At 47.2% G+C, this 12,092-nt stretch overlaps 1 protein-coding gene across 3 annotated transcripts in view; it reads right to left on the bottom strand.

Moving 5' to 3' along the window:
- Positions 1-12,092, bottom strand: part of LIMCH1 (LIM and calponin homology domains 1) — a 388,718-nt gene that overhangs the window by 13,512 nt on the left and 363,114 nt on the right. For 2 of the 3 annotated variants that reach the window (XM_012648487.1, XM_012648485.1), the window contains 7 exons: positions 10,654-10,746; positions 9,671-9,775; positions 8,621-8,748; positions 6,659-6,780; positions 5,409-5,532; positions 3,484-3,561; positions 1,795-1,903 (listed from right to left, as the gene is read on the bottom strand). In XM_012648487.1, the coding sequence (XP_012503941.1) occupies positions 1,795-1,903; positions 3,484-3,561; positions 5,409-5,532; positions 6,659-6,780; positions 8,621-8,748; positions 9,671-9,775; positions 10,654-10,746 (759 nt within the window). Of the gene's footprint in view, positions 1-1,794; positions 1,904-3,474; positions 3,562-5,408; positions 5,533-6,658; positions 6,781-8,620; positions 8,749-9,670; positions 9,776-10,653; positions 10,747-12,092 lie in introns of all 3 variants that reach the window. The other variant, XM_012648484.1, reaches the window with a different exon arrangement.

Genomic DNA, 12,092 nt, shown 5'->3' with positions numbered 1-12,092 from the left:
GCTGTTCCAGTTTACATTTCCACATTCAAGGCAGTGACACCCAGAGTAACAAATCCACAGGGACGGGAACCCCCTTCCGCCGAGACAACCAAGGAGACTGTGGGATCCACCCTGCTGGTGGTGCCCGAGAGGACGGCAGTGCCGGGGGATCCAGGTGCCAGGCTCTTGCGGGGAGATCAGCATCCACCCCCGCTCCATGCTCTGAGGTCGCCTGGGGCAGAGGGAGCCTTCATCCAAATGGTGTTACAAGCTGCATCCGCATCGCAAGGGTGGGGGACACATCTATGGGGCGAGGCAGCTTCGGGCAGTGAACGAGTAGAGAAAATAAAGGCTTGACCGTCTCCTACCCCTTGAGACTCTGTAAAGATTCTTTGCCACCTCGATGATTTCCAGCTCTGGTAAAGTTTCTGAGAACCAGACGCGGTGTCGAAACATATCTTGGCATAACCGTAACATTTTTTAAAAGTAATATTCTTTGAGCCTCACAATACTCCTAGACAATTTAGGGCCTACACTACCTAGGTTAATTTTATTATACAACAGGAATATGTTTGCTTGCCCTTTTGTGGAATGGTTCTCTATGTAACATAACTAGAATTTAGGAAATTATGGTGTTCTTCTGATATTTTTGACAAATGAAATCTAAAATAAATATCCACATGCATATATTGTCTGTTAAGTCTTGCTTTCAGGTGGTTACTGGAATTATTAATTATTTGGGGACAACTTCACTGTCCTTAGCTTATAGGCAAAGCAGGAATTATTTTAAACCCATGCAAATTTGTTTTATAGCCAAAGAAGCTACCAACAAGAAACAGGACTAAATTCAAAATTCAAGAAAGCAGGTCAGGCTTACCCAGCGAAAGAAATGACTCTTTTTCAGAGCTAGAGGGTTTGGCTTCAAAGATTATATATTAATTTGAAGTGTGTCCACGAGTGGGAAAAAAGGACAGAATATGCTGATATAGTCCAACTTACAAATTTTATAACAAATCAGGTATAACTGGTTAGCTCACCTACTTATTACCAGGAGATTTGGAACTAGAATCTAGGCTTTCTCGTTTTCAGTTTATTCCATAATTCATTCACCTAAAAATATTTACTGACATCTGCGGTGCTAGGTATGGAGGAAATAGAGGTGAGCAAGACAGACAGGGTCCCTGCCCCGTGGAGTTTACAGTTTATTAGAGGAGATGACAATGGAACAATTCAATAATAGTGATAAGGACCATGACAGGTTCCCTAAGGGCCTATCCCAAAGGCACCTGACTTCGTCTGGGGAGCAGGGCAGCTTCTCAGAGGCAGTGATGTTTAATCTGATATTACAGACACATTCATTCTGAGACTTACCATTTTGCATCCAGCTATAACCATTTCATTGACAGAAAATTTCCCATTAAGTGAAAGACTAAAACCCTTTGACATGAAGTCACAAGAGTTTAAGAAGCAGCAAAGATTATTATATTCCAAATAAATCCACGTGGCCCTACAAGGTTTGGAAGCATCTCCCAGAGTCCCATTCTCAGCTTCCTGCTAGCGTACACGCTCTTTAGGGACAAAAACTGTTTTGCAAAGACAGATCGCACAAATCTGTTTCGCTCCTTCTAGCCTGACGTCCCAAGGGACTTGTGATAGGAGAGTTTCACCCTGAAGGATGGAACCCACCCACACAGCTGTACGAATTAGAGCGGGAGGCCTCACAAGGAGAGGCCTCCACATCCCCAGGAGGTATTTCTCAGCACAGCCAAAAGACACCACAAACCGTACTTAGCGAGAAGAGCAGTGAGTACGTACCCTGAAACACTGGATGTGAAAACAGAGGTTGAGGGTCTCGATGATCATCGCAGCCCCTTTGCCCAAAGGAAGCCCACAGGAAGAACATAGCTTCTTCCCGCTTATAGACCTGGGTTCAGAAATACACGCAATAATAAAAATTTCAGTTTAGAATACTTGGTCAAACGCACAAACACGTAACCTCATGCAAAAATGAAAACATGGGTTTTTACGATGTTTATATCGTGAATGAAATGAGAATTACTACACTGACAATGAATAGGAAATCAAGCATTAGATATAAATTACAGGCAAGTGCTAGACTGAATACGACAGGCCTCCATCGTGGTGTTGAATCTGGTGCCTGTGTGTGTTTAAGTTATTTATTCCAAGAAGTTTGTGTTGTAGTCTATTCAAATTCCTTGGAATGATTCAATACATTTATCATATATTTTCCTAAGTTCTAAAAGATAATCAAGCTTAGCTTTCCTAAGGTGTCAACGTTGCTTTAAAATTTTCTGTAATTGGCTCATTAGCCTGCTGGGGCATTCTTTTTACTTATTAAGGAAAAAAAACCATTTTTACTTAAAAATAGAGAGTCAACTGGGATACAGCAGAACAGGTACCAGGCAGAGGGCCCTGAGCTACGAGATCTGATCTCTGCTCTGTGGCCACATTCTGTGATCTGGCGTAACGAACGCTCTTTGGGTTCCCGTTCACCTCTAAGTGGAGAAGTTCGGACTAGATCATTTCCACTCCCTCTTCCAGCGCAAACATTCTGGGATCCACACGGCGGACCCTCGCCTGCTCACTGAGATGTAAACTCCTTGAGAGCAGGGCCGTGTCTGCCCCATCTCTGCGCCCCGGCAGCCCTGCCACGGCCACCGTGGACTAGAGCCAGACCAGCAGACCGACACCAGGTCAGCAGCCGTGTGACGCCAGACGGCTGTCCTCTGAGGGCAGCTTTCATACAGCTAAGATGGTTACATTGCAATGAGGCTCACCATCTGAAAAGCTCTTGGATTGCACAAGAAATTTAAAAATTTGCAGTATCATTTGAAAGCCAGCAGGGTACAGAGGGACAGAAGAAACAGAAGAGAAGACAGTGGAGAGAGGAAGCGTTGCCCTGAGCAAACCCTATTTATTAGGACTTCCCTCTTAGCCAGCAGTTACATGAAATTTCTACATCAGAGAAAACTGCTGTGTACTCAGTAATTTGTCTCTCCAGTGAACGGAAATTCAGACAGCTCTTAAGAATATCATGGGCCCGGTGAACGTCCAGCAGCAGTCGTTAGGGAGCGGGAGTGGATTATAAGACAGGGATGCAGCCTCGCTGCTCAGCCTCCGCCCGGTTCTCTGTCGGAGCCGTCGGCGGATCCCGCCTAGCAGGGCTGAGCCGTCTTGGAGGGGAAGGCGCCGGCTTCGGAGCCCAGCAGCCGTCTGCCGGATTTCATTATTAGATTGCAGCTTCCACACAATGTGATTATGGGCCTGTGGCCACAGCTTGCCAAGGCCGCACCCCGGCTGTTTCTCCTGTGGCTGATCCATCTGCAGGCAGACGGGGACGTTCTCTTTCCTCCTGCCTGTGTGTGCGCAGGGAGAGACGTGGATGGAGAAATCCCTCCCAATCACCCGACTCGGTCTGAATGATGCCTGGCGGGCCCTAGTCAGAACAAAGCAGCCTCGGGGAGGCTCGCTGACCTCCTGTACCTGTTTGGCGACTGGCCGGGAGGGGTGGGAGAGCACGGGGACCGGGGCCCGGCCTGGAGGTTCTCGCTGGGGCTTTTCCTGCAACACGGTAAAGGAGCCAGAGATCACGACAAGTGCAGAGAAGCCCAGCTCCACAAGAAAAGACATTTCAGATAAGGAAAAAAAAACCTTCCTTGACAACCAAACCAAAGACCGCAGGGTCTCCTAGTAGGGATTTTTTTTTAAAGAACAAAAGTAGTAATGACGTCTAGCCAGGATTTCACATGCACTGACTGCATAAAATCGAAGCCAGCCTGGCATGCCGGCACTGTCGAGCAGAAGGGACGGAATATTTTCCTAATTTATAGAGCCCAGGAATAAAGGGCAGACCTCAAAGGATGCATTTTCAGTGAGGTGGTTTCCACCCTTATCAACAAATTCGGCTGGGTGCATGTGACGAAGGGCGGCGTTCCAAACATGCAGCCACTGCCAGGTCTTGGGCATCGCCCGTTTGGGACGGTCCCCAGCCAGACGCCAGCGGGATGGCCGCACACCCGCCCCGCCTGCGGTCAAGCCGTCGGTTCTGGGCTCTGGCGTTTGAAAGTTAATTTCATTTGTACAGAAAGGGGTAGGACACAGAAAAGAGCCAGGGAAAGGAAAACTCCAAGACAGATGCGAACAGAGCGTGAGCCCATCCGTCTTCTGATTGCTCTCGGCGCAACTCCCCGAGCCGCTGCCCACCCAAACCTCCCTCCTTGGGCAGAGCTTCTCTCCTCCAAAATACCACATTTCTATGGAATAGCCTAGAGTACTAACGCCTGCAAAAAGGTTGAACTCCATTGCAATAATCCATAACAGCAATGATTCCTTTTGTGTGATTTCAGCTTCGATTGATTCTGAGTGTCGTATCGACATAGGATAGACAGAACAGAGAAAGGGGAAGCGGTTCAAACACTCTATTGAAGTAAAGGAAAACGTAACAATAAGGTAAAAATGAATATTTTTCTTTTATAAAACAAGTTAAAATCATCATGATCACTTGCAATGTAGAGTACTTATTATACTATATTAGCCAGGCATGAAACCCTAAGAGGTAGGTACCATTATTATTCCCAATTTATAGATTAGAAAACTGAGGCAGAGAAAGATTCAGTAATTAGTTCAAAATCCTATGTAGGCAAGTGGCAGAGTCAAAATCTGAATGGACGTGGTCTGGCCCTAGGTAGAACGGTTGGTTGCAACGTAAGGAATTTTCTGGGGTGACAAGGAGCCTCTGGCTCAAACACAATCTCACTGTGAAACTGTGGGTTCATTCTGAATTCCTCGACCACTTGACCAGTCAAATACTTTGGGTAAGTTATTTAACTTCCCCGACCCTCAATTTTCTCATCTGTAAAATGGGAAGAACAACCTCATAAAGCTATGGGGAGGGTTCAGTGAGTTAAGGCACGAAAAGAACAGGAACGAAATACATGTGAACTGTTCAACATAGTGCCTGTTATGTTGACATGGTTAAAAAATGACAGAAACAATTATTATTGCAAAAAATGTATTCTTACCAAATTAGAATATAACCTAAGGTAGCTACCCTAATTGGAGAGCATAAGAGAGAGAATGACAATTTTTCTCCTTGAAAGAGCATCTGTCTATACTCCGAGACAATTTAACTCACTTAAATAAATCACTAATCCAACAGGCCTGCAAATTCCTTCCAATGGTTAGATTTGTGGGTTAAAAACATAACTTTGTCTCTTACAAATCAATACATTTACTTGCCAGGAAGACTGTCCCCACCTTCCACAGACCCCTGTCCGTGAGATTAAACAGAGAGAAAACACAAAATGCTGCTGACATCTCGCCATCATACCCTTCTGCATTTTTTCCAAGTCAGTAAATTAAAAGAAAAAAAAAAAAGGATCCCACGTCCGTCTGATTTGGTTACTCACCTCCGCCTTTCGCTGGGGGACTCGATCTGATGGTTAACGCTTTTATCCAGCGGCAGGGATTTTGGCTTCATCTCTTCTGCGGCGTGCATGGCTGGGTTTGATGTCTGCTGATTCTGGGATGGATCTGAGCCAAGCAGAAAACACAGACTTAGTGCTCGGTAAGGTCATCTTAGTGCCCCGTAAGTCACCTGTCTTTAAAGCGCGAGGGCCTGCTGAGGTCTCTAAGCCGCTGTGCCCTGAATTAGTTCTGGAAACAAAGGAGATCGGGAGCCAGACCCTTTTGCCTCCCTGACTTCTGATGCAATAATATCATAACGATACGTTAAACTACTGACTTCCTGTGCATACAGAAAGCAAATTTGGGTGGATGCGGTTATACCCCGGCACCTAATTTCTAAAACACAGCAAACAGCCACCGCTTTCCCGAGCCATGGGTCACGGCAACTGCGATGCTGAAATCCGCAGGGCCCCGATGACATTCAGCTCGCAGGGTAGCTCTGCGCGAGGACACGCACAAGTCAGTGTTTACGTATTATAATCAACCTGCGCGAATATGTTTACAGACAGAACGCCAAAAAGCACAAGGCCGAACGCAATAATTCCACCATGGAAACATGTGTATTTGCTCAGCCAGATTTGCTTTGGCTGTGGACACATTTATCGGGGTCACCCTTTTGTTCTTAGCTCAGACTCCTCGTTATAGGAGTCAACGTTTGAAGTTTCAGTGATCTCGAGACGAAGGCCCTAGCAGGTAGAATTTGACGCTTTGGTGAGGAGCACATTGAATTTAGTCGTGGGGAGCCTGGGATGGGAGAGACACAGGTGGGAACGGCGGCGAAATGGCAGCAGGAGCTGATGGGACCTTCCCCACCTTCCGGCACCCGTATCTCAGCTCGGCTTTATGGATTCTACTCTTCCATAAGCTTCGTGTGGGGACATTACGTCCAGTGCTGAAACTGGAAGATTTGAGGGAGTCTCAAAATGCACCGCTCATGAAGGACAAAGGTTTTCTGCAAAGTTATCTTCTTTTGTTTAAATGCTAATACCTGCTCAGGTCTCACTGGGTCCCCAGGGAGCTTACGTAGTCTGCGCACGTGGTAGAGGGAGTCTATTCACTACGTATGTAGTGTGAGCTAGGAGTCCAGTCCCCTAAGGGAGATACCCGCAGCAAGCAGGGATCGCGTCTGTCTGGATGACGTGGGGGTCTTAACAACAATCCAAACACCGGGGCTGGTCCTCTCTGTTCCTACCCTGAGCGAGCTGTGGGTTCGGCCCATGGTGCGGGGCCCCGGCCTCGGTGTCCAGCTGAGGCTCCTGGCGGATTCCTTTCGACACGGGGTTCTCGGAGTGAGCCAAGGCCCCGTGAGTTACGCTGTTAGAATAAAGAAGTACATTTCAGAACAGAGACAAAAGCAACTGAATTGAACTTATTGGTCCTGTCCCTTGGGGTGTGGAAGTACCAATTATGATATAAAAAAAGGGACAGGACTAAAGAAATGTTTATTTGTTCCTCTCATTTTAAACCGGATTTGAAATGGACTTAAAATGATAACACACTACACATTTTTATTATCCATCGATTTAACGGCTGCAACAAACTATCATTTTTCATGACCACCCTGTCCACAAAGCTCTTCATTCTAAGAATTTCAAGGGATGTCCCAGCTAACTGGAATCTCCCAGATTGTCACAAGAGAGGACTTTTTACAGAAATCATCTGGGCCACGCAGGACCTCTGCAGTCCACGGCGATGCACTGGCCTTACGGCGGCTTCTGTGTGCGAGGAGAGACGGAGGAGACAGAGGGGGGTGTCTGGGGGCAGCAGGGACAGTCTGGAGAAACAGCAAAAATTCACGCAAATGCTTCTCAGCATCATTCAAATCTTCCCGACCGTGGTTTTCATTTCATAAAGCTGGGAAGTCCCAGTGAACCGTGTTCACGGGAAACACGCGTGTTCTTTGAAGGGCTCTGTGGTCCCTGCACACGGGCCTTGAGCTCCTGGAGCTTATAGTTCGCCCAGTCTGCGAGCTGACGCGCACGGGAGAATCCTCAGAGCAGACCCGCGCCAGGAGAACTCGGCTCCCGGCCAACCTGTCGAGTTAGTCAGTCTTTGAAGGTGACACTGAGACAGTTGTTCTCGTCTTCGGGTCCCTGCGGGGGTGCCGTGCGCGTGGGCACATGCGTGCACTCTTGCCGGTACCTATCTGGTATCTCAGAGCCCCAGAGGCCAACGTCTGTCCCGTGAAGAACGTGCTGATGGCAGAGCCCTGGCAGCCTCCTGGGCTTTCTGCAGGTCCCTTCTCGGCTGGGTGTGGGGTGGCATCAGTGACCTGCTGCAGCCCATAGCCACAAGCAGATCTGCTCCATCTGAGTTAGCTTTGCGGGCTCCAGGGGGCTCCAGCTGTTCTTTCCTCACCTCCCATGGAACATACTGGAGCCCACAGGTGGGGTGATTACCCACAGCCAATTAATTAATTGGTTATCCTTTATATCTGCAGTCCCCAACCCTTTATATCTGTTAGGAGCCAGGCCGCACAGCAGGAGGTGAGCGGCGGCCAGCTAGCAAAGCCCCGCCTCCTGTCACATCAGAAGCCACGTTAGATTCTGCATTATGGAGAGTTGTGTAATTATTTCGTTATATATTACAATGCAGTAATAACAGAAATAAAGTGCACAATAAATGTAATGCACTTGAGTCATCCCCAAAGCATCACCCTCCTCCCCACCCCGGTCCGTGGGAAAATTGTCATCCATGAAACCGGTCCCTGGTGCCGAAAAGGTTGGGGACCGCTGCTTTATATCGTCACCAGAGTAAGTGTGGCTTCTCGTAGCTCAGGGGACGCTAACGGCCAAGATCACCGGCACCCCGGGCCTCATTTCAACCTCTTATCCCTCCAATCACATGCCCCATGTCAAGTGAGCAGTATTTCGGTTTGGGGCTTTGCACTGACAACATCCTCTTCTGATGATCGATACCGTCTCCCCTTATCTGAAAAAGGTTTCGCCTATTTAAAAACGAGGCTATTTGTATTCAAGAGCGCAAGGACACTGACTCAGAGCTATTACAACATGTCCGAGCGGTACGTAATGTATTACCGGAATGATCGTTTCAAAGCTGCATGTAATCTGCATTAGCAATGGGCCCCTTCCCGGGAGTGGATGAGCAGAGCCCGGCTCTGCACGTGCTCCTGGGCAGCTGGTCCAGCTCATACCTGCCCTTCTGCTCCGGTGAATCTCCTTCCCTGGGCTTAAGCAGTAAGTCATTGTCGCCCTCTGGGAATGGTTTCTTCTGTCTTTTCTCCTGTGTTTCATCTTGACAGTTCTCCAAGTCCTTCTTATTCTAAGGGGAAAAACCAGGATAATCTTAAATATAAATTTTAAACACACTGTACAACACTTATCTCTGGCCGTGGGGTATTTTGAAGTATTTTTCGATCACGTTGCCTGCAATTTAAAGAATAGTTGTCCAGATTAACTGAATGGCAACTGACTTCCAACTATTTGGAATAGATGTCTAATCTGGACTTAGCTCCAAAGTTATTAGAAAAAGGAATTGGTTAGAAAACCCCCCTTTCAAAATAAAACAAAGTCACAGGACTGCTCATTTCAGGGCCAATGGTTTCCTCGTCTCCCCGGTTATGTTACTTTGTGCAGATTACGGACTATCTGGGTCTTGGAATGACTTCTGTCCACGACCCTCTACAATAGTATTTGGGGGACGTGGAGGTCGACCAGCCTTTTTAGACTCTCTCCAGTCCTCAAAGACACATATAAATTTCTTGTGGAATTTTTGGGGTTAGAAGCAACTTCTGTGGAGGGTGGTAGAGAACACGTTGCTGGCATCTCTGCTGCTGCCAAACAGTGCACAGGAACGTACGGTAGGGCAGAGAGGAACAGACGTCTGTTGAGTGAATGAGTGATCCGGGAACTGAGCAGTGAGGAGGACAGGCCAGCACGTGGCTTCGCTAACCGAGACCCTGCCAGCCGGGGGTGGAGGGACTTTGGCTGACGGCCCGTTGGGATGGGTCTGGCCAGGGTAATACCGAGCCTCAGGAAATGGCTCTGGGGGTGGCCACGGCAGTGACAGTATGCTGAGGTGCAATGGCCAAATGGCACTTGGCGTATGACGTGACGTATTTTCTAGGGAAGCAGCCAGTCTCGGATTTAAACTACTGAGCACGATGGGAAAACTTGGCCTTGTGGTTTTGCACTTCTACTCAGGTTTATTTATTTCAAGTATCGCTTTTAACGTATGGTCTCACCATGGCCCCGCTGCTGTTGGTCACAGAGGAGGACGCGGACAGCGGGTCTGCGGAGCTTGAAGAAACAGTGAATGGAACCACGGTGTCTTCGATTATCTTACGCTCCTAAGGGGAAGGGCAAGAATCGACGAAAGGGGGAAAAAATGAATAACCGTATTTGTCGAGAGAAAAATGTCATTAAGGAACTTTAGGGAAAAAAACAGAATATGTGCAAACGAGCAGGACATAAAAAAAAAAAGTGTTATTTTCCAAAAGTATGCAAATCATGTAACACTCTCCATGGCAATAATTTAGAAATTAGCATTTAATTTAGAAAAACAAAGTCTTTGCAAATTAATCAGCTAGTACGATGCAAGGAGCCTTAATTAGAAATGGCAATCGGGATCTGATTATGCACAAACATTATTGTTGAAGATAAAATTCACAACAATATTAATCATGAACAAATTTCAGATAATACAGATAAAATGTAGTCCCCTTTAAATTCTCTAATGTGCTCCGGCTTGTTTATTTAAAAAAAGCAAAATGAACGAAGAGAAATTTCTCTTCCCTTCCAGGTCTCTTTAGAACTACGCAGTAAATGCGGGGTGAGGATACGTTCGTTCAGCCTCGATTATCAAAATTAGTCTCATAAAACTGATTCGCTATTACCAAACAACACACAGACACACAGATAAATAAACTGATTCCTTCACGTCAACCCTCTAAGATAAATCAAGAATTCGATTCGCTGGCTGGAGAACAGACAGGATTGTATCACCTCCTGAACGTGGCTCAGCTCACCCTTAACACAAACTGTCTTTCGGGGGGAACTGTGGTCTTTTAGGGGCTGTATGATGACGGTTTTGAAGGGGTTGATGGGACTCTGCGGCGGGTAACGAGGCAGACACAGCCCCACGCGTGAACACGCCAGGGACTCGGGCAGTGCCGACGGACCGAGGAATCGGGACGACAAGGTCAGACTCCTCTGGGGGGTCTCCTACCTCCTCGTAGTATCTGCGTCCTTCCTCTTCCACCTCCTTTCGGGCCTTTTCCCACTCTTCTTTCAGCTTGTCCTGCTCCTTCTGGTATCTCTCCTGTCACGGAATTTCCACACATTGCTCTGAACCGACCATTGCACACACCGCCGGGAATTTTCTCCCCCTCTAAACCACATGCACAGTTTATGTTGCGAGAGTATCTTCCTGTTGTAACGTTCTGACTCTGATTCGCACGGTAAAGGGGGAATGCTATTTTGCGGCACGCAAACATCTCAGGAACGTTAAAATCCAGTGGAGAGCACTATTTCCTGCTGCTTGTGTTTTGTAGACTCGTTCTTTAGATACGCGAGCAGAAATTTGCTTATGGAAAGAGAGAATATAGAAAGGCGGAAAGCCTCTGAGATCTTCCTTCACTTGGGTTTTGCCCTAGGTAGGCTAAGCCAACAGTTTGCTTTTATAATACTACACCCTTCAGAGTTGAGTTTTGCCACTCTGCTGATATAAGCACGGTGTTGGCAGGAGAGTTTAAGGAAAGATGAAAACCTTTGTAGGTTTACAAGGCAGACGACACAGAGAGGTCCAAAGTAGACAACATGATAATTAGCTGAGTGGCTGAATAGCTTATAGCTATGCTAACAAAATGGAGTCTTCTAGCTTTTTGCAACTTCTGAATTAAGAGCAGCTTTTCAACAGCCCATTGGAATGCTTCAATTTCAGAACTACTATTCTTGTTTTGAGAAACAACACAACACTAGTCGCCACTTCTGGGGGGAAAAATAAAATACTGTGAATAAAAATGGTGTTCAAAAATATGACTGGAGGCCCTGACAGCCGACTAGAAGAAAGAAATAAACGGAGATTGAAATTAATGTTCCAAATAAGAACCGACACCCCTGTTGCCTTGGGAATGGCGCCCTGACGGGACAGACGACAGAACGGCTGCCGTGTGCCACATACGTGCGGGTATCTCAGGTTGATTACTGCCGATCCTCCCTCCCCGGCTGAAATAAGCCTGTGCTTCTGCCTTCAAGAGGGGAGGCCCTGAGGTTTCCTTCGGGTATCACCTGTTACGTTGCTATCTTAGGAGCAAAGGGATGTTATTGGAAGTGCCTGGAGCCTGGTGCTCTATTAACTCTCCGGCCGACTCCTCGCTGGCCAGCCCACGGCAGGCTCTTTAACGCCAGCTGAAAGTCTGTTATCAAAACCGAATATTTCAAAGTTTTAGGGAAGGACGTCGGGGCTTTTCAGAATAGAGGAAACAGACCCTGAAACTATACAAAAGCTGAAAAACAAGCAAACCTTCTTAGGCTTACTGGTTCTGGGAGCTCATACCACATGCTGCCCTCACCAAGAGGATGAACTGATGATGCAGGGAGTGAAAGGTTCAGTACGTCTGCAACACACGCACACACATGCACACACGTCTGCAACACATGCACACA

Source organism: Propithecus coquereli, unplaced genomic scaffold (assembly GCF_000956105.1).
Source record: "Propithecus coquereli isolate 6110/MARCELLA unplaced genomic scaffold, Pcoq_1.0 Scaffold288, whole genome shotgun sequence".
In the NCBI taxonomy this organism is placed as follows: domain Eukaryota; kingdom Metazoa; phylum Chordata; class Mammalia; order Primates; family Indriidae; genus Propithecus; species Propithecus coquereli.
Note: the sequence above shows the minus strand (reverse complement) of the source record. Positions and strands in the feature narration are given on the sequence as shown.